The 23,136-nt window shown below is 44.3% G+C and overlaps 2 protein-coding genes across 2 annotated transcripts in view; one reads left to right on the top strand and one right to left on the bottom strand.

The window, feature by feature from the left end:
* The window catches only part of LOC146577354 (uncharacterized), a 28,087-nt gene extending 19,503 nt beyond the window's left edge, over positions 1 to 8,584 (top strand). Inside the window, exon 4 of the mRNA XM_085269727.1 lies at positions 8,076 to 8,584. Within this exon, the coding sequence (XP_085125853.1) occupies positions 8,076 to 8,584 (509 nt within the window). The remainder of the gene's footprint in view (positions 1 to 8,075) is intronic.
* LOC146577353 (uncharacterized) overlaps positions 1 to 23,136 on the bottom strand; it is a 109,711-nt gene that overhangs the window by 62,068 nt on the left and 24,507 nt on the right. The gene's annotated exons all lie outside the window — the stretch shown is intronic.

Below are 23,136 nucleotides of genomic sequence, written 5' to 3'. Positions count from 1 at the left end.
TAGCTGAGGTCCACACACAGTGTTTGACAGTGTAAAGTGTGTGAAAGGGCTGCTGGTGGAGCTCACTAGGATGAGCAGGTGACCATGTGCCACGAGGTGGAGAGCAGCTGGCCTGGCTTTGACCCGGGCCACGCCCCCTTTCTCTCTGTTTTGCTGTCACTTATCTTCACTGCTCTGTCCAATAAAGCTGAAAAAGGCCCCGAATCAAAGAAATCTGCTGCAGCCTCTGAAATGTCTTCTGTTTCCTTCCCGACGGCTTTTTCACCGTCAGCCCATCAGACAGTCCAGCAGCATTTATGATGATGTCATGATGTTGAAGAGGCTGCTACGGTGGCCTCCCATGACCCCCAGCCTCATCACAGCTGAGATGCAGACATTTGAAAACATTCAGCAGACAACTGAATAACAGTCCAACACAACAGTCTGTGTGCAGACACACACTGACCTTTCATATAGTTAAAGGAGTCAATCAAACACAGCTGGTTGAGTCATTTCTCTGTGAGTCTAAAGTGAATCTAGTATTTGAAAGTCCACTTCCTGTATTTGTTGTTGAAGACTTCTTCAGCTTCTTCTCAAGGACATCAGCTGCTTGTTTGGCAGCAGAGGCAGTTAAGAAGCTTCCTGAAAAACACTGAACAGTGAGTTCACTGTGGCATATGACAGATTCAGCTTTCTGTGTGCAAATGTGTCTGTGTCGACCTTTCAAATGCTGTTGAATCCAAAACATCAGCGGCTCCTCGGCTGCTCACTTCATGCACTTCTGTCTGTGTGACAGTCCAATGACATCACAGCTGTTTCCAGCCCCAGTGTCTCAGGACTGGACACCTTTAAACATGTCGAGGATCAAACAGCGTCCAGCTAAACACACATGAAACTATCAGAGCTGACAATCATTCCAATAACATCTAATGGTTCATGTATGTAGACACAGGACTACAAGGAAATGGCTCTCAGCATCTGGCTGTGGGAACACATGAGTCCCTGTTTGTGTTCAGATTGTGTGCATGTTTTAGACGTGTGTCACATGTAGAAACACAACAATCCCACAATGACACACAGATGTGTTTGACACAGCTGTGCAGCTGTAAGTTGTTTCTAATGATTCATTGAAGCTCTTCTAACATTCTGGAGACGATCAGTACATGAATCTGTTCAACACGACAACAGTTTGACTTCAGTGTGAACGTTTGCCATTAAATAACCTTCTTCATCCAGCTGACAGCATCTTCATCCTATGATGTTAACAGTTCCTGCTGTTGATGACAAACCTCTGACAGGATCTGCTTGAGGAGCTTTTTCATGTGCAGCTCTCTGAGCTCAGGGCTGAGCTGCTGTTTCATCTTTAAGAGCTGCTGCCTCCTCGCCGGACTTGTTCTCCTCTTCTTCTCCTAATGACACCATTTCTGCTTCATATAAAATTCAATAAAGATGCTGACATGTATCTGTAGCAACAACATCATTGAATCTAGAACAACTGGAGCCAAACCAGTGGCTCTGCTGGGATCACTGGTGAGCCAACACTTCCTTGTTGATGCAGATTTCAGGGCTTCCTTTTGCTCCTCCGTTATAACTGTTCTCTCTTCTCAACACATGATGACACAAAGGAATCAGCAGTGACAAAGATGATGCTGAAGAGAAGCACACACTTCACACATATAACAGACCAGTGCAGTTACACACACCTCTGCTCAACATCAGGCCTCAAACAAAGACACAAAACACTAACTTGACTCTAAACAGAAGAAACGAGCAGCTGTTTCTGTTCTGTGCTTATTTATATTTGACACACATGCTTCTCTTTGTGCAAACACACATCGCACTATAAGGGTAACCTCGCACACAATGATTGGACAGCACAGTGATGATGCTGGGAGATCCTATACGCAGCAACACAGAAACACTGAGAACTTTAAACATTGATTATATTGAGATCAGCAGCCGACCCAGTCTAGATAAAGGCGAGCAGCTGGGACCGCTGCTGCACCACAAACAGGTTTCAGTGTTTCCATGTGTGTGTGTGTGATGTCTTTACTTACACTGGTCAATAGACTTTAGTCAACACATCATTGAAAGGTGTTACACATGAAATAAAAACAGTGTTTGTTCCTCTGAAGCAGCTGCATTATAACCAATCTGCTCCTTTGTGGCCGTTTAAAACAGCCTTAAATAACTGTTGTTATATTTGTTGCAGCTTCTGCTCCTCTTGGACAGACGACTCTGGAAAAGACGTTTTTGAATTTCAGCTTTTAACTGGATAAATATCGGATATATAAACGTCTGCAACAAACTGATTCCAGCTTCTACCTCATGATAGGAATGTTTTTGTGGCTCAAGATGACCTGATATCTTTCATGATGGAGACATTTGACACATGTTTCACATATTATAGACCAACAAGTTCTTCATAGCAGTTTAAATACAGGAGTCACTTTTGGGCCCAGCAGATCAAATCAAAATCAAATCAAATCATATATATTATATATATATATATATATATATATATATATATATATATATATATATATATATATATATACATATATATATATATATGTCTCAACGCTGTTTCTCAATAATATTAAAAACCTAAAAACTATTGTTGTGGAAGATAGAAGTCACTGTGACAGCCCTCTGACTGTGGAGGACGTTTGTAATCCTATTTCTGCACATATGGCCAACAAATCTCCCGGCACAGATCAAATCAAATCAAATCACTTTTATTGTCACATCACATGTGCAGGCACACTGGCACAGCACATGCGAGTGAAATTCTTGTGTGCGAGCCCCACAAGCAACAGAGATGTGCAAACACAACAACACAAACGAGCAAAATACAAGAATGGCCAACCTGAAACTAATAAATATATGTACAATATATAATAGTGTATGCATTTCTGGATGTGTATACTAAATATTTTCCTACGTGTGTGTGTGTGTGTGTGTGTGTGTGTGTGTGTGTGTGTGTGTGTGTGTGTGTGTGTGTGTGTGAGTACACATTTTTACAAATTAAATAGTAAAAAATAATAAAATAAAATATATAAAAATATACAGAGTTGAGACATGTGCAAAACAGCGGCATTACTGTACAGTGTGTAGTGCATAATGTTGAAGTTCCAGTAGTGACTGTGAGGTGTCTATGACGTGTTCAGCAGTCTGATGGCCAGATGGAAGAAGCTGTCTCTCAGTCTGCTGGTACGGGACAGAATGCTGCAGAACCTCCTTCCTGATGGAAGCAGTCTGAACAGTTTATGGCTGGGGTGACTGGAGTCCTTGATGATCCTCCCCGCTTTCCTCAGGCAGCGCTTCCTGTAGATGTCCTGGAGGGAAGCTCACCTCCAATTATCCGTTCAGAGCACCGCACTACTCGCTGGAGAGCTTTGCAGTTGTAGGCGGTGCTGTTGCCATACCAGGTGGTGATGCATCCAGTGAGGATGCTCTCAATGGCACAGTGATAGAAGGTCCTGAGGATGCGGGGGCTCATGCCGAATCTTTTCAGTCTCCTGAGAAAGAAGAGGCGCTGCTGCGCCTTCTTCACTGTTTTGTTTATGTGTACTGACCACGTAAGATCCTCAGCCAGATGTACACCAAGGAACCGGAAGCTGCTCACTCTCTCCACAGCAGCGCCGTTGATGGTGATGGGGGTGTGTACTTCTCTGCACCTCCGGAAGTCCACTATCAACTCCTTTGTCTTTGCGACGTTGAGGGTCAGATGGTTGTCTTGACACCAGTGGGTCAGGGCACTGACCTCCTCCCTGTAAGCCGTCTCATCACCTTTGGTGATAAGACCCACCACTGTAGTGTCGTCCGCAAACTTCACAATGATGTTGGAGTTGTTAGTGGCCGTGCAGTCATAGGTGTAGAGTGAGTATAGGAGAGGGCTCAGTACACACCCCTGTGGAGCACCAGTGTTCAGTGTGATGGGGGATGAGGTGATGCTGCCCAGTCTGACCACTTGGCGTCTGTCAGACAGGAAGCTAAGATAAAACAGAGCCAATATTTCCTTCTTTATTTAAGTGACGTGTGTCACAGATGTGACCTAGTAAAGTGTAGCTGAACATTAGTAACGTTATTAACACTCTCAGCTGGTCCTTGTTCCAGACCTGAAGATCCTCTTCTTTCATTCAGCAGCAGCTTCAGGTCTCTGATGGTCCAGGGCTTGTTGTTGGGAAACAGCCCTGCTGGGATGATGGTGTCCTCACAGAAACAGTCAGTGATGCTGTTGATCTCCATCACAGAGCATGTCCCAGTCTGCAGTCTCAGTCCTGCAGGGCCTCGCTGGCTTCCTGACTCCACCCAGTCAACAACAGGAAGTGTTTGAAGTGCAGGAACAAACTGAGGCTGTGGTCAAACAGGAGTTTTTATCAATCAATCAATCAATCAATCAATCAATCAATCAATCAATCAATCAATCAATCTTTATTTATAAAGCACTTTTCATACAGAGAAAATGTAGCACAAAGTGCTTTACATAGTTAAAAGTAGCCCACCCCACCCTCCAACTCACTCCCCACACTCCCAATACACATATACCCCCCCCCCCACACACACATACACACACGCGCACACTTAAAGAGTAAAAATTGGGCTGGGCTCGCATGAGCCAAGTGAGGAAACACTATAACAGGGAGCCGTCTGCACCGGGAGCCGGTCACAGACCGCAGCCTTCAGGCTGGGCACACAGCAGGAGGGAGGCCAAGGAGCCCCCCAGCCAGGCTGAGAGGACCCCAGAGACCCAGCAGCCACGGTCAATCACAGCCCCGGTGCAGAGAGCGCCCTCCGAGGAAACACTGGAGATATGACGCAATACGATATATACAGGGTAAAATGATAAAATAAATAAGAACAGGATACAATATAAATATAAATATAAATAGAATAAGAAGATTAAAAAATGAATAAGAATAAAATTAAACAAATATTAGGTAAATCCTAAATTAATAATAGAATAACAGGATAGAATAAATAAGTATAAAATAAATAAACGCTAAGTAAAAGTTAAATTAAAAAGGTGGGTCTTGAGCCTGTTCTTAAAAACATGTACATTCTCTGCGGCCCTGAGCTCCTCCGGCAGGCTGTTCCACAGACGAGGACCATACCACTGAAAAGCTGCCTCTCCGTGAGTATGTGTCCTGACTTTAGGGACAATCAAAAGGCCAGTACGTGAGGACCTCAGGGTCCGCGAGGGTTCGTATGGTAAAAGCAGATCTGAGAGATAAGAAGGCCCAAGACCATTAAGACATTTAAAAACCAATAAAAGAACTTTAAAATGGATCCTGAAACACACGGGGAGCCAGTGCAGCGATTCTAAAACCGGTGTAATGTGGGCCCGCCCTCTGGTCTTCGTCAGCACACGAGCTGCCGAGTTTTGCAAGAGTTGTAAAGTTGAAATATTCTTCTTAGGAAGACCAGAGAGCAGGGCATTACAGTAATCAATGCGACTGGTAATAAAAGCATGCATCAGCATCTCCGTGTTGGCCCGAGAGAGAATAGGGCGGACTCTGGCTATATTTTTTAGATGATAAAATCCAATTTTGGTTACATGTTTAACATGTGGGATAAAACCAAGCTCAGAGTCAAAAATAACACCCAGGTTTTTCACTTGTAGCAAAGGACATAGTGAAAATGCCTCTAATTTGGACAAGAGTTTCTCTGTCTGAGCCTCAGGACCGACAATTAAAACTTCAGTTTTGTCCTGGTTAAGCTGTAAAAAGTTTTCTGCCATCCAAGATCTTATATCCAAGATACAGTTAAAAAGGGCATCCATTGGTCTGGTGTCATCAGGAGACACGGAGATGTACAGCTGCGTGTCATCAGCGTAACTGTGGAAGTTCACTCCATGCCTCCTGATGACACCGCCGAGAGGGAGCATATACAAATTAAAAAGTACAGGGCCTAGAACCGACCCTTGAGGCACACCACATGTCATTTTATGGATCTTAGAGGAGCATGTATCCATACTCACCATAAAAGATCTGTCAGAGAGATAGGAAGTGAACCAGTTGTGTACAGCACCAGAGAGGCCCACCATGTGTTTCAGTCTGTTTAAAAGAATAGCGTGGTCTACTGTATCAAAGGCTGCGCTTAGATCCAGCAGCACCAGCACTGAGAGCTTTTGGGCGTCCCAGTTACATCTAAGATCATTTAAAACCTTTAGGAGAGCAGTCTGTGCTGTGGTTCACCCTAAATCCAGACTGGAATATCTCCAGGATCTGTCTATCATTGAGAAAATCAGTAATCTGAGTAAAAACAAGTTTTTCTAAGACTTTACTTAAAAATGGTAAGTTGGATACAGGTCTGTAGTTATTAAAATCATTACAATCCAAATTGCTCTTCTTCAGAAGGGGCCTCACCACCGCCGTTTTAAAGGCAGCAGGGAAGACACCCAACTGAAGAGAGCAATTCATCATGTATAAAAGCTCAGCCTCAAAAAATCCATAAAGTGTTTTAAAGAGTGAAGAAGGGATTGGATCTAAAAGACATGTGGTGGGTCTCACTGTGGAGAAAACTTTCTGAAGGTTCTCAGCATTAACCAGGACAAAGCTGTCCAGTGTCTCCTCAGGTACAATCGAGCCCTCAGATGTGTTTAAAATCATATCGCGATTAGATAAAATATCAGATCTGATGGCGCTGACGTTTCCCCTGAAGTGGTCTGCAAACTGCTCACAGAGCGAGTCTGTGGGGGTTCTTTTGGAGCTTTTAAAATCAGGGTTAAATAAATGATCTATGGTGGAAAAGAGGACCTTGGGATTATTTTTGTTATTACTGATTATTTTGGCGAAGTATGAATTTCTTGACTTCCTTAATGTATTATTGTACATTTTAAGTTGCTCGCAAAATATTTGATGGTTGATAGTATTATTATTTTTCCTCCATCTCCTTTCTGCTGTTCTGCAATTTCTTTTGAGTTTTTTGACTTCTTCGTTTCTCCAGGGTGATGCATGTTTTACGTTAATCTTTTTGGTGGTGAGTGGAGCAACAGAGTCAAGGCTTTTCTTCAGTTTGCTGTTGAAATGATTAAAAATCAAATCGCAGGGTGCAGGTAAAATCACAGGGGGGCATTCGTCTAAAACCCTGGTAAGATTTGCAGCCACTTCAGAGGTTAGATAGCGCCTCCTCACAGTTCGCACCGAGGTCTCCCGCTGAATAAAACCGGTGATGTTAAAAAACACACAGTAGTGGTCAGAGACAGCCAAGTCAACAACAGAGGACACGCTGGTGGACAGCCCATGGGTGATGACCAGGTCCAGAGTGTGTCCTCTGTTGTGAGTCGGCTGCGTGACGTGCTGGTAAAATCCAAACAGTGAAGAATGTTTAAGAATTCTTTTGTTGCAGGGTCAGAAGGATTATCTATGTGCAGGTTAAAATCACCGGTTAAAATTATCATGTTATATTTTGAATGTATGTTTGTTAAAAATTCTGAGAATTCCTTGATAAAAGCAGTGCTGTCTTTAGGTGGTCTATAAATTGTGACAGATAAAACTGGAGGGCTGCTGAAAACAATAGCATGGAATTCAAAAGTGGTAAAATGATCAAATAAAATTTGTTTGGTGGTGTGTGTGTTGTTGGTTAAAGATGCAGTCCCACCACCTCTCTCACCACTTCTAATACAAAAAGAGAAATTAAAATTTGGTGGGGAGGCCTCAGTGAGAACAACTGGTGCATCCAAACCCAGCCATGTTTCAGTTAAAAATAAACAGTCAAGTTTATTATCTAAAATTAAATCATTAATAATAAAAGACTTGTTCGACAGAGAGCGTACATTTAAAAGTGCCATACTGATTGAGACTGGTGGATTTTTGACAATAGAGTTGAATGGATGTTGATATTTTTGAAGAGGCCGGAGGTTATTAATGTTTTTGGAGTTACTGGATTTATGATAATTCTGTTGCTCTCTGTTTGTGATTATGATGGGTATTGTGTTGACTGTGGGAGAGAGAGGTCCTAGTCCAGAGTTTTGTGTATTACTGTTAAAAGTGGAACAAATATAGGAGCTGGGACCAAGGGGACATCAGTCAGTAGCAGACGGATCAGCAGGTAATGTCAGTTTGGGGTAGTGACAGGGCGATGTGCGGCAGTGCTGTACGCCAAATGCCAAATTAGCGGACAGCAAACGGCATCCCCAGGCGTTGAGGTGGAGCCCGTCTGCCCCAAAAAGATGCCTCCTCTCCCAGAAGGCATCAAAGTTGTTAATAAAACCCACGTGGGAGACACAGGCGGAGGAAAGCCAGGTGTTAAGGCTGAGCAGCCGGCTGAAACGGCCTATCCCTCTGCCACAGTTGGGGGTGGGCCCAGAGATAAAAGCACTCACCTGCAACTGACCAAGGAGGCTGAAGAGTTGGAGGAAGTCCAACTTCAGCAGCTCAGATTGCTGTTTGGGGATGTCATTGGTGCCGATGTGGATGATGAGCCGGTTAACCTGTGGGTGGGATGCCAGAATGTTGGGAATTCTGTCCACTATGTCAACAACAGTGGCTCCCGGGAACGACAGCGTGAGCGCCCCCCTCATCCGCACGTTCCTGATGATGGAATCCCCGAGGACCAGCGTGGAGAGAGGAGGTGCCACCAAGGGCTGTTGGCCATCTGAGACGCCCGCGCCGCGACACCGGAGGTGTTCAGATGGAGATGCGCCAGCCGGACTGCGTGAGTGACTCCCAGGTTTAGCTCTGACTCTACGCTCTGCTGAATCCTTTGAACCTGCTGATCAGTAAAGCTCTACGTGCTGCAGCAGATTGACCTCATCTGTGTTCACAGGTGTGGACCTCAGCGCTGAGGTGCAGGAGAGTTTCATTCAGTTCTCCCTGCAAACAGCATCCAGCCTGGAAATACTGTCATCTTTCCCACAAATGGTGCTCTTATCTCAGAGAAGAAATCTGATGTAAATAACTGCAATCAACAGTGATGTTCTGCACAGATCACTTTTCCATTTTGCTCTCTAGATGAGTCCCAGCTGCCTGACCTTGTGTCCAGGTGATCGTCTCACTGAGGAGCTTTTGTTCTGAAAATCTCACGTCCATCACCTGTTTCCTTTTTACTATCTCTGCTCTTTCTTTATTCACAATGCTCATAATATCACACAATTATATTCATCACCTGCATGTTTTTATCCACCTGCTGTTAGAACCAAACAAATAAAAAGGATGAAAAGCCTGAAATCCTTTGATTTATTACATTTGAAACAAATATGAGAGCATCCCTAACAGCACAGCTGAGACCTTTGTTTTAATCAAGCCTTTGTATCGACACACTTGTAAAGATTCATATACAAAACATAATAGAATAAATCAATATAAAATACACATAATCACAAAAATGCAGCCATGTTGTGAGTTTGCATCTAAAACATGCATGTTTCCCTTTGTACAGGCAGATTTACAGCAGACAAAGCAACACGCTGATCGACTTTGACCGCTGCAAAAACAAAATACCCACCAAGTCTGAAGTCGATCAGAGGAACTGTTGACAGACTGACAGACAAACAGATGCTTGATTCATTAGTGCGATTAAATGTTCTTCTTTAGCAGCATCACTTCATGTGTTTGTGTTCCAGGAATAAAGGTCTGTTTAAACTGGACGTCTCCTCAGCATCACTCGTGCTGTCATGGTTTCAAAGCTGTGCAGAAAGAATCTGAGGGATGATACAGAGGTGACCAAAGTTACAAACATCCAGCTGTGCTGCAAATGTTTGCAGAGCTCCAAACTCTTTGGCTTTCTGCAGAGCAAGTATGGAAGAAGCACCTGAGCTAACTTCAGTTTAGACGATATGAGGAAAAATGCTGCTTCCCAAAGTTTCCTACAAGTATCCAGTTTATATTTAGAGAAGCGAAGGCTCTTTATCCTGACAACTACTCCCTGGTGGATCCCTGTCCTGTGACAGCAGCAAAGACTGTGTATCAGTATCATCAAAGCCACTTCAATAACCAGTGTTTAAAGCTCTCTAGCAGATGGACTTCAGTGGCAGCAGCCTCTGTCTGCTGTGTACAGAAGGTTCTCTGATGAAGCACACAGCAGATGCTGCACTACAACAGCAGCAGCAGCTCAGCTTCAGTTTGCTTCGACGCCCTTTTTGACCTGTGAAACAGCAGAAAATGAAACATTTCAACACCCGTTTGTTAGCGTGAGCTATTCTGCTGTTTTTCATCATTTCACAGGTGAAATAAAATCACATTTACTTCCTGTAGGAGTGATCGTGTCCAGCCTGACTGAGACCATGTGCTCCATCCTGCACAGGTAATAAACCTCTGACATGAAGGGCTGTCAAGTAGTTTTAGACAAATGGGGGTAAAAGAGACGTTAAAAGCTTAAAGAGAAACTACATTTTCTAAGAACTGTCTGACGTTCACCTCTCACTCTCAGAAAGTATACAGACTTTCTTTGATTCACTAGTGAGATAAAATGCATTTCTTGGACAACATGACTTTGATATATTTGTTTTCCAGGAGCAAAGGTCTGTTTATGCTGGCGAGTGATGCAGGCAGGAGGACTCTTTACACTGTGACTGACTAATCAATCTCTTCATCATGACTTCTGCTGTCATGGTTTTAAACCTGCGCAGTGGAGAAAAGAAGCTGAAAGAAGCTTCCTGCAAGTATCTGATGTGTCTTTAAAGAACTAAATCCTCCTCATCCTCACAGATACTCCCTCCTTAACCAGTTTCTTAAACTAGCTAACAGGTGGAGCGACACCACTGCGTACCAAAGGTTATAAAGTTAACCACACAGCAGACACTCTCGGTACGTCAGCTGTGTGGAATCGAGTTGTTCCTGCATTAATACACATACTGAAGGAACTGCCCTGAGAAAGGTGAACTGAAGCTTTGATGCTAAAGTTAAGAACCTTTTGTTCACACTGGCAAGTGTTCAATGTTACCATTTATGCCAGTTTATTAATAAAGTACTTTTAAAAACAGCAGCAGGGCTGACAAAAGTGCAATAAAACCAAAAATCTATGAAACAGCAAATAATGAAATATTTTCATTTCAAGACCTTTTTATTAACTCTTCTCCGGCCTTTATAGCACATTTACTTGTCTTACACTCTTTCAGTTGATATGAGTGACCAATATCTAATTCATTAGCTCACTAGTGCTTTACTGTTATATTCAGTCTGCTGACTGAGATCAGGTGACATTAAAAAAATCGCTAGTGAATGAAATGTGAAAACAAAAATCATTGTGATCAAAGCTCTCTTGTTTGCTCTGAGGCACTAAAGCCTGCACAGGTAATAAGCTTCTTGGCTTTAAGTGAGGATTTCCATTCGTTTGCAAGCAAATGAAGAAACAAAAGTTTGTACGGACTTTAGCGCCCTGTTGTCCTCATGTGTGGACGTCACATTTTGGGACGTTTAGACCAAAATACAAAGTTTTGCTCCACAAGGACCTGATTTGCACTTACGAGGTCATTATCCTGCCTCTGTTCTGTCGACATTTAAAGTGAATATCCTCATATGTGGATCTCATTTCTCTCAGAAACAAAGTTCTGGTAATTCTTTGTTTGTACATGAATCAGGTCCCAAACAGCCCAAATAGCAAAGAGACTTTAAAAATGCATGAAAGAGTTCAGGTCTTAGGAGGTTAAAGCTCTAAAAGAGAAACTCCAGTGAAACAAGTTGAGGTGACCACGTGTGTCGTGTGTGTTGTTGTCACATGTTACTCTGCACGCCAGCAGGTGCCGACAGGTTAATCTGGCCCTGCTTTGTTTGTCCTTTTGGATCAAAAAGCCTGTTTTTCTTGTGTTTTTAACTACATTTGATCATCACGTTGCTGATATCGTCTGATCTGCATCCCAACTGCTAAGTTTGTGTTATTTAGGTTGTTTCTTTGAATGTTTCTCTTGCTAACTGTCTGAGGTTCACCTCTCACAGAGTGAACATAATTCTGCCCTTGTAGGATTAAACTTTGTGGTTGTAAAACCGTCCATTTGTTTACCACAACTGACATGTTTCTGAATCCATCCCAGAGCCGAGGGTTTGTGTAAGTGGGTTTTTAGTGTGGGTTTTTGTGCTGGCAGGGAGGCAAAAGGTGATTTCAGTGTCTACTATATAAAGAGGCAGCAGCTTCCAGATCTTCATCTGTGTTCTCCTCCATCATCATTTCACTCATCACATGGCTTCACATCTCAGCCTTCTGGGAGTGGTGCTGTGCTCCTCATGGTTTCTGCTTCTGAAATCCCACCTCAGGCAGACTTTGATTTACAGGCAGCAACAGTCATCCATAATGGTTCTTATTTTACCGCCCATCTAGTTTCATAACCACAGGTTTCAGGAAGGGGAGCTTCAGTACATGTTCACGTACTGTGTTGTGTGATATACTACAAGTGTTTGTCCCATAAGTATTTGGACAATGAACTCTGCTGTAGCTGTGTCTCTGTCCAAAGTAAAACAATCAGGATGTGTTGAAGTGCAGAATCAGAGTTTTAATTCGAGGGATTTAACAAAAGAACTGCTTTAACTGCTTACTGGCTGCGTTCAGCTGCTACTCACAGGGCACCACAGTGGGTGACTGTTCATGTGTGATTGGACACATTTTTAGGCCTGATGCCATTTCTGACACAACCCCAAAGAGATGTTTTGTCTCCTCCTGAGATTCAGCCGCTGAGCTTCCACTTGGTAGGCAAATGTGTAAAGAACTATATTCAGGGGCGTTTTTAGCCCGTTTTGGGGGGTGCTTCCCAAAATGGATCAAAGCACCCCCAAAGATTTCTTACTTTTTTGACAATATTTGGTGTTTGTGTGATACACTACAAAAAATATAGAAAGTATACAGTACTTGGTTGAGATCTTTTAACAACAGAAGTATAGATACCCCCCTCCCAGAATGGTTTGTTCCAGCTCGCCTCTCCCCTGCTCTGGCTCTGGTGCCCTTTGTGCCAGAGAGATGGTGGCTGAGACGCAGCAGAGCGGAGGTGGAAGTGCCTGGCTTAAAACAGGACATGTTAGCTGCATTTAACCTTCAGTTACTCTTTATATAGTTGGTAGGAGTCAGACCATGTTTCTGTTTACCTGAAAAACATTACACCAGGTAACCTGCTGGGTTAAACGTGTTTTCCGACGATGTTTGCTGCCCTACAATCCGTCCTGCTCTGTAGTAAAATCAGAGACATTTGACCGTCCTGTTGCTCCCATTGAAATGTATACAGCCTGTTTAAAATCTAAAACTTAAAACTGTCCGTAGCTGCTGTTGTTACCACTGTCCTGTTAGAAAAGGAAGGAATGAGAGAAGCTGCTCATTTTGTCATATGTGCCGATATTAAACCCAAGGTACTTAACAGCTAACTGACTGGATTCCCATTAACCTTATAACTCCTGTTGTGTGTGTGTGTGTGTGTGTGTGTCAGTCAGGTTCATAATGGATATAAGGACGTTTTTTCAAAAAAAGCAGCAACATTCAGGTAAAAATGAAAGAACAAATGATCCGTCAATAAAGGATAATGTTGGATCAGTGTTTCAGTATTTATGTCTTTTATTTGATGTTCATGTGTTTGGTTTTTTGCCTTTTGGTTGAAAGTACACTGAGGGAGGACTTTTTTATTAGTGGTTTCAATAGTATTTTTTCATATTAATGTAATTTTTTCATCTAATACAATCTATTTGTGTAGCCACTAAGACTGGTGGACCTAAATCTTCACCTCCAAGTCCGTTCACATACAAGAGGAAGGGGAGTGAGCGGGTCAGCGCTCAGGGCACAGAAACTAAACTGGCTTAAAACACCATTTATTTCCATAAAAAAAAACACAGCCAGAGTCACAAATACAAGATAAAATTCCCCGTATACAATAAAAATATTGTTGCAACCCGCTAAAAACCCTGCCGGCAGAAATAACTATACACTATTAAAACAAGGCTAAAACATGTTTTCCATAAGCTAAAATTACCCTCCCACAGTCCCATAATCCCTCAGTCCAGCCACACATGGGCGAGTGGTCCTTATATGAAAGAGACAGGAGAGGAACTTCTCTTCCAGTATGGTAAGACTCGTCAGCAGCAGACCAGGGAGGAGGCTCCTATCGCAGACCTGTCTCCTGCTGACAGCGCGTCGCCGCACAGTCCCGCCCCACTCCACACCTGAACACGGACTCCCTCGTCTCACCGTCAGATGCAGGCAGAGGGGCATCCCTGCCCTGTTGTGCATTGCAGCCATCGCCACCCACTGTTGCTGTTCCTGCGTTGGGACTGGATCGCCGAACGACTCGCGGCACCCCACAGCAGTTCCTTCCACACACGTGCGGGCTTGCACGCGTTCCTTTTTCTCCTGCTCACCTTTCGTGCGTCGCTCCCCTTTTTGTCTCTGCGCTCACTATCCCCTTTAACAGGTCAACCTGGCGGCTGATAGGCCACCTTGGGGAACGCCCCCACCTCACAGGTGCCTACAATTGTCTGTTTAGTCCACAGTGGATTAAAGGAACATGGTACAACATTAACACACATAATATAAATATAAGGATAAAACCATGCCATATAAATATCAATAAACAAACATGCAATATAAATATCACAATAAAATCATGCAAATAAAATCAACACTATGTACCAATACACAGATTGATAAAACATAAAAACACAAATTTCCACTGTGTGACATCTGCGTGTGATTATCAGTTCAAAGAGGGGGAGAGGAAAGAAGGAAAGAACAAAGTCAGGAAGAATCAGGTAAGGAAGCAGACAGGGAGCAGTGACAGTTACAGCAGAAACTGTTAAACTGCTTGAGAGAGTTGATCACCAAACACTGATAGATTTGCCAACCTGAAGGTGACGTTAAAATAAAAGAAACAATCTGCAGAGCCATGTTAGTCGTGTCTGCAGTGAAGAGCTTTTTACACATTGTACCATAGGCACAGTTGCCTCCATTTTTATAATTTTTTTAATTAATATTTTGTACATTTGTACATTTCAAGGACTCTATTTTTGGAGTGCATGTTTATGTATCTGTATTATATTATACGAACACTTTAAAAGTCTGTCCAAAAATCACTCAGTTTACTTTTTACTCACTATGAGCATCATTCTCCCCAGTAATTAAGGTCAAGATATGAATTTTTTATTCCAATCCATTCTTCTTTTGCAGCGTTTAAATAACCTTGATCAGATTTGATGGTTTTGTTACAAACTTTTCAAAAACTGTTTGATTAGAGGGTTTTTTTTTAAATTGAATATTGATTTATTGATTAGCATTCAAATATCTCAGTGAAAACAATAAAGATCTACCACAAAGCAAGAAACCGAGACAAGGCTAATCAAAAGGTACTGGCTGAAGCATGTTTATTAAATTGTGTTAAAATGTACAAAACAGTGATGTCATGTTTTGAGACTTGATGAATTTAAGAATCTTATGATTTAATAAAGACATTTGCAGACTTGCACAGAGAGGGTAAAATTAGGATGACTGATAACGGAGACGAAGACAACAGACGACGAGGACAGGAAGGAACAGGGGTTTAAATGCACCAAGGAGACAGTCAGAGAGAACTTGGGACAACTGGAGGCATGTAGGGATGCAGGGACTGACAGAGACGGGGAAGACGTCTCATCGTGACGAGTAAAGTTTATCTTGCCTGGCTGGGCAGCTCTCTGGGTGCTCAGCACCCCCAAAGCTCTGATCCTAGAATCGCCCCTGGTTGAGACGCATTTTCTCTAAACACCGGGTCTCTGTGGCTTTTAAACACCTCAACACGCTGCACCAAAAACTGGTCCACCCCAAGGATCGGGTCCCCGACACAAACAGAGTAACATAGTGTACGCTGTTAAGTGCAGGAGGATTGGCAGGATTTATACATCGGGGAAACCAAACAACCTCTGGCTGAGAGGATGGCACAACACAGAAGAGCCACCTCGTCAGGCCAGGACTCTGCAGTCTGTTTACACCTACAGGCCAGTGGACACTCTTTCAATGATGAGGATGTAACATCCTGGACAGGGAGGAATGCTGGTTTGAGGGCGGAGTCAAGGAGGCTGTTTACGTGAAAAGGGAAAGACCATCTCTGAATGGAGGAGGGGCCTAAGGTCCATCTGTCACATCTTACATGCTGTGACTGCAGCCATTCCCCAGCTCTCTGTGAATGGGACTCATGGACATGGATCAGTGGTTGTTGATCAATGGTCATGAGAATTTGCATGATTAAGATGAAGGAACTGACCTCAGCCCCAGTGGGCTGGTTTCAGTCATTATGCAAATGTCCTGTTTGTAAGACTGAAACCTGCAGCTGAGACTGAAGACGTCACCTGATGATGACGACACGTTTCTCCCACAAAACGCTGCGTCCAGATGAACAGAACCAACTTTTGTACTGACCCACAGTTTTGTGTCTCTTGCAGCTGTTTCATCGGGCATGTTTGTTGTGACCCAGAGTCCAGATGTTTCTGTCATGGAGGGAGAGACCGTAAGCATCACCTGCTGCTGGACAAGAACGTTTGAAAGATTCAGAGTGGCCTGGCTGAAAAATCAAACAATAATTAAGAGAGAGACCAACGCAAATCAATCTCCAAGTCTCTGAAAAAGGAGGCAAAGACTCATCTTTGAACATTTCAAACATCAGAGGATTCAGGAACACACATCTGTAAAGTGACTGTGGAGATTCCATCTTTAACTGTGTCTAAAGGAAATGGGACCATCATTACAGTCAGAGAGAAGACGGTGAATAACAACAACAACAACCACACAGACTCCAGTGAGTGAACACGTTCAGTTTGGTGACCAACACGCCTCCAAAATATGTCAACGTCACCTTATACAGATTAAATGCTGTCACATGAAAGTCTAGTCTGTCACGTGTCTGTGCTGTTACCGTACACGTGGCAGCCTTTGGTCGTCTGAAGGGACAATTAATAAACATTGAATCCTCCAAACCAGAGTGATGAAACTACCTGAACGTCTGTCAGCTGAAAACCTTCAAACTTACAGACGTTTGTGACGACTGGCTTAGAAAAAACTTTACAAACTTGTTCAGCGTTTTTTGTTTTGTTTTAAATTTATGTGATGATTCCAAAAACACTGCTGATTAAAAATGAATGATTGACTTTTGACTGATTGTCTCATTTAATGAATTAATTAATACTTATCATAGTAAACTCCTCTGGGTTACCATAGTAACACGACCAGTAAAGATGCTTTGGCATGCAGACTGGAGCAGCAGGGATCAAACCACCGACCTTACTATTGTCAGGTGACCTGCTCCACCTCCTGAGCCCCACTTCTCATGACAAATGACTTCCTTTTCTTTTATTCTCACTGACACTTGAGGATTGATCATGTTTGATTAGAGCTGCTGCTTATTCTGCAGCCACAGGATGTGCCGAGGCTCAGGGAGGGGCAGCCATGTGACCAGTTCGGCTGAGAGAAAGAAGACATCAAAGACGTGCTGTGGAGGAGCCAGATATGAATAATAACTCATGATTAAACACGTAGAGGTGTATTAACACAAAGTGAGTGAAGAAGAAACACCCAGTGCATCATGGGAGTCCCCCAGCAGCCTACACCTATTGGGTGGATGTTACATGTACAAGATTCAAACTTGTGATTTGAACTAAATAATTTCATGTTTCTGTGGTGAACATAATTAAATCATGTAGCATCTGCATGAAATTCAGCAACTTAATTCTTGTTCTTGTTGAGATGACAGGATACAATCTAGTCAGAGTGGTTCGTTACCTGGACTCACGAAGTTCACAAGATCACATTAGATGTCAAACTGCAGGAAAATCACTGGAGTTTTCAGCAGCAGACAACTACGCCCACAACAACAGATTTTTTTGAGTGTAACTAAGGGAGGATTCAGGGTCACCTGGTCCAGCCCTAACTATATGCTTTAGCAAAAAGGAAAGTTTGAAGCCTAATCTTGAAAGTAGAGATAGTGTCTGTCTCCTGAATCCAAACTGGAAGCTGGTTCCACAGAAGAGGGGCCTGAAAACTGAAGGCTCTGCCTCCCATTCTACTTTAAATACTCTAGGAACAACAAGTAGGCACCACCAACTGCCAATAAAACGACAAAGAAGAACAAGCTATGTGGGTATGTGAGTTGATAGGTTACTATGTTGGGAGCTTGCTGAGTGGATGAGTAAAAGAAGATGGCTTTGTCAAAAATACTTATAAAGTTATAAAGAGTGGAAATCTGAAGAGCTGTTATGAAATCAAACATAAGAACTTCAACCAAAGCTGTGCGCCTGGGTCTGACGGTAGAACAAGAAGAATAAATGAGGTATGAGCGGCTACACGGCTGATAACAGTCTGTGACAGCACAACAGCATACGAGTGTTCACTGTGAGCACGGTGGACTTTAGGAGGACACAAAAAGACTTTCACTGACTGGAAAATGATAAAGAGTGAAAGGAAGCTGCAGCAGAAACACTTTTTAGTTTGGAAGAGAAACAATGTAACACTTTTAGATGGAAACAATGTAAAGTGCAACAATTTACCTTCAATAAAAAAGAAATCCTTACTAAAACTATAAACATTTGAACCGTTTGATACTGAAACATAAAATGAAATAAACTCCATAAACAATCAAAATGAATTCAAACTGATCAGCAACATTAACTCAGGAGCACAATATATGAAACACTTTAACCTACAAAACAAAAACGAATCAAACAGTTTGTGCTGATTTCTTTCTTTGATCAAAATAACAAAGTCAGCATTAATGGCTCCGACGAGCACGTTTTGCAGTGCACAGCTTTTCAAAGCAGCTTTGAAGCAGGATCCTGCAGCTCTCAGCTCCTGCTCAGTGTTTAGCTGGGACCTGGACTTGGTCTGCAGCAGCAGCAGAGAAGCCTCACAAAGATGAGACTAAAGGAAGAAGAACGCCCAGAGCCTGCTGCCCTCAGAGTGGATACTGCTTCTCTACACTCAGCCAGAATCCACTCAGTGTCTGTGATGTGAACTGCAGTCTCAGTGTGGAGTCAGACGTCAATGAACTGGTTCTGCTCTGCAAAGCTGAAACCAGTTGGAGCTGGTCATGCTGGGAACTGTTTTCATGGAAGTTCTTTTAAAAGTATCCCATCAGTGATGAAATATGCTGCTTGATATATGGAGTCACTGAGGCGGCATCATCATCAGTAGTGTCAACAAATTCATGCAGGTTTTCCAATGAATCTGTGTCTCCTTCATCGAGTCTCCTGCCCCACACTGCAAGCTTTCCAGTGACAGAGCTGATCTTGTGACCTGAGGGAGGTTTTTATCTTTCCCTTGAAGCTGTAGATTTACTTCATTTCCAAATATGTCACTCAGGTAGGCCAGTTTTGCCAGGAAGCTCTCATCACTAACTCTGCGACTTCATACTTGTGCTCCTGCTCCAAAAACATCTGATCTGCTCTCTGAGCACAAAAACTCAGGACAAGACTTTTCCTGGTGACAGCCGCCTGGCTTCACTGTGAAACAGCACAGCTTGATGTTCGGCTCCATCTCCTCACAGACAGCAGAGACACTCTTGTTTTTACTGGTCTGGTCTTTATAAAACCGACTAAACCAATAATTTCAGTCATAACCTCACTGAATTCAGAGGAAAGCTGCTCTCAGTGTGAAACACTCCAGCAGAGGGCGCTGTTAAGTCCTTATTGTAACACAGTTACTGTGTGCAGTTAGACTTCATACATAATCTGCACTTATTTCCATCAGACATGCTGTCAGTAAATGATTGGTTTCTATTGATTCTACTTCCTGTTGACTCGTTTGATGACAGTGAAACAATCACAGCTGATTGTGTGATGATGTAAACTGTCACTGTTACATTCAGTGTGTGTGACATAATGTTAGTGCAGGCTGATAACAGCCTGGTTCTGTTAGAAACACATGAACGTGTCCATAGATCAGTGTGTGTTTAACATGAGAGCTTCAGCCCTGCTGATGTGTTAAATAAAGACATGCAGGAAAACTGATGAGACTCTGAAATAACTCTTTATATTTATAATGTAACTCTGCATCAAAAGAACAACAAAGGATCCCAGACAGGTTTCTGTGAACAAAGACCATTCTGATGTTTCTGTGTTTCTAACACTTTGACATTATTAGTAAACAGACTGCAGTGAGCAGCATTTATAAAGAGCTTATATATAAAGATATGACAGCTGTTTGACAAGTTTATCACTCTGTGTTTGGACCTGATCAGTCCAGCTGTTTACTTGAAATATGTTCATTTTGGGGTGGGTACAGTTTCCTCTGCGGTGGGTAGGGTGGGCTGCCCCGGTTCCTGTGGGGCTTGGCAGTGCTACCGTAGGCCCCGGTCTGGATGGACCTGAGCTCCCTTGCCTTGGTGGGTACCAGAGGACGGGGGTGCCTACTGGGGTCAGCGGGGGAGCTGGCCCTAGGGAGGGGCATCCTCCCCTCCCTCCTTTTCCTCCCCATCCCCGGCTACCTCCCTCTTCCCGCTCCACCACACTCACCCATACAGGTAGGGCCTTGGGGTGCAGGTGTGTCACAGGGGTGCAGGTGAGACATCCCCCCCCCCTCCCCTCTGTCCCCTTCTGGCCACCTGTGCCTCAATTTTATCTCACAACTTAGACATCCACATTACTTACACTCTCATAACACACACATATATATAGGGCCTTGAGGGTGGGCACGTTAACGGCGTCCAGTGGACGGTCTGTGTACTCAAACCTACCTCTGGCGCTGGTGCCCACCTCTCAATTTTAAATCCATGTAGACATTGAGGGTTCTCGGGAGGGGCCATGCTAACACCTGCTGCTCTCTGGCAGCAGCACCATTTTTTAGTTTTAAATGCACTTTAGAGCAACACGCAGCAACACTACACATGAGCGGGAGGAGGGAGGTATGGGGTCTTCACACACCCCCGTTCTCTGCTAGCCATTGGGGCGGGGGGGCTGGGAGGAGATGTTGGCTGTCCGATTGGCCTCCCTGCTGCTGCGGAGCCTGGGACGGTCTGCTTGCCTCCACCCCAGGGGGAAGGGTAACATCTCTTGGGTCTGGGTTCTGTTTCCCCCTCTGGGGGCGAGGGTACCTGGACCCGGGGTATAGAGTATGTTTGGGGAGTGTGATTGTGTGTACATGTCCATTTATGTCAGTCCTTACGTTGGGTGAGTGCTGAATGTTTGTATATGTGTGCATGAGGGTGGGAATGCATGTTTGTGTCTGTGTGTGCCTGTTTGTCTGTGTCTATATGTCAGGTCGGGTCTTAGACTCCACTTCTCTGGGAACTCCCAGGCCCTCAAAGGCCTATCTCCCCTCACCACACTCCCTGCTGGTGACTGATGCCCTCAGGGGTCGGTGCATTGGTGGTTCTTGGTGTCCGGGGCTGGGCGCTCAGGTATGTACCAGCTCACTCCCGGTGGCTACCTGGCGGGGCCTGGCACCTGTTGCTCGGTCAGGCCTCCTCCGGGGTGCGGGGGGCCCTCGGGCCTCTGGCCTCAGGGCCTGCGGCTCGGTTCACTCTGGCACAGCTGGCTGCCGGCGGAGCCGTTGGGCACGCCGGTGCAGCCCCCTCTAGCTTCTGCTCGGTGGCTACTGGGTGATGCCTCGTCTGGGGATCCTCAGCCCTTCCCATGAGGGTGGCACAGATGCCCCTCCGGTGGTCCTCCTTGGGCTCTCGCACTCTGGGGCCTGGATCTCCTCCATGCCTGTTTCATGCCCTGGGGGACGGGGCTATGGCTCGCTACATCCTCTTGCAGACCATTACATGTGGAAACCATTTGAATACAAGCCACACAGGTGTGCACACGGGTGTTCACTGTTCGTAGACTTAAATTACACCTTTCTTGGCTGCTACTTCAAAGCACATTGTGCGCTGTCTGTCCTGCGTGCTGCAAAACACATTATTTGACCACAAGTGTCTGTGAAGGTTCTCAGTCATCCAGGTCATCGTAGTCAAAGGAGCCTCTGTCAGCAAAGAGGCACAGAAAAGAAGATCAGACACCAGCGAGGGAGGATAAGAAGGACAGATGCAACAACATTGTCATCCTCTATGTAGCCGGAGTATCAGAAAAACTCAGGAGAGTTTTCTCCAAGCATGACATCCCGGAGTATTTCAGACCCAGCAACACGCTCAGACAAAAACTGGTTCACACGAAAGACAAAACGCCAAAACACAGACTTAACAATGTGGTGTATGCTGTACAGTGCAGCGAGGAATGCCCAGACCTCTACATTGGAGAGACCAAACAGCCACTTCACAAGCGCATGGCACAACACAGAAGAGCCACCTCCACAGGACAAGACTCAGCAGTCCATCTGCATCTTAAGGATAAAGGACACTCTTTCGAGGATGCCAATGTTCACATTTTGGACGGAGAGGACAGATGGTTTGAAAGAGGAGTGAAAGAAGCCATCTATGTCAACTGTGAGCGACCATCTTTGAACAGAGGCGGAGTTTACGACAACAACTCTCTGCCATCAATAATCCAGTTTTGAGATCCCTTCCCAGACGCCTTAATGCCCACTCACATCCTGGGCCATCTGATCTCAGGAATTCGCATGATAAGGTGGGGCCAGGTTTCACAATGAACTCACCCGAAACTCTGGCTGATTGGGACCCACACCCAGTTTCACACCTTGGCTCAGGCGATTAGAGGATCATCAGGGGGTCCTTTTGTCCCTCTGTGGGGGGTTACTCCCACTAGGTTTATATCTGGGACTCTCCACCATTTGACCTTAGAACTGAAGAAGCTTCTCGGATGAGAGGTGAAACGTCTTCAAGCAACTTAAAGAAGTCCAGACGCTTTTCTTTCCAAGCTCCTTTGACATTTGACCACAAGCAATCTTTTCTGGTTTGACGCCGTCTTTGTAGCCAGAAACCAGCTCTCTCCTCGGCTTCCTCCACTACACGCTTCCCCCACGCCAGTCTCCTCCGTCACTATAAAGGGGAGAGTCATGAGCTCCATCACCCTCACCTGTGCCATCCAACGTCCCGCCACCAGCCTCCACTGCAGCAGGCCAGAGACCACACCCCTGCCACAATAAGTAAAAGTATATCCTTGCTGTACCCTTAATGCTAAATGTGCTAAATTAACCGCTGCCTTTGCCCCTTTGGGATTATTCTTATGTCACTGGGATGTTGACCTTTGACCTTCACATTAGAGAGATGGGCAGACATAATTAGTGTATGAATTTTAAAGTAACAGGTAATAAAGAGAGTGTAGCAAATGTAGTCAGGTTTATTACTCTGTATCACACATGAGTGCCCGAGGGAGGCGGGGCTGA

This window comes from Mchenga conophoros, linkage group LG3, assembly GCF_057382185.1.
Source record: "Mchenga conophoros isolate Kocher_MC1m ecotype Shallow Benthic linkage group LG3, M_conophoros_male_GT1.1, whole genome shotgun sequence".
NCBI classification, from domain to species: domain Eukaryota; kingdom Metazoa; phylum Chordata; class Actinopteri; order Cichliformes; family Cichlidae; genus Mchenga; species Mchenga conophoros.
This window is presented reverse-complemented; position numbering and strand designations above follow the sequence as displayed.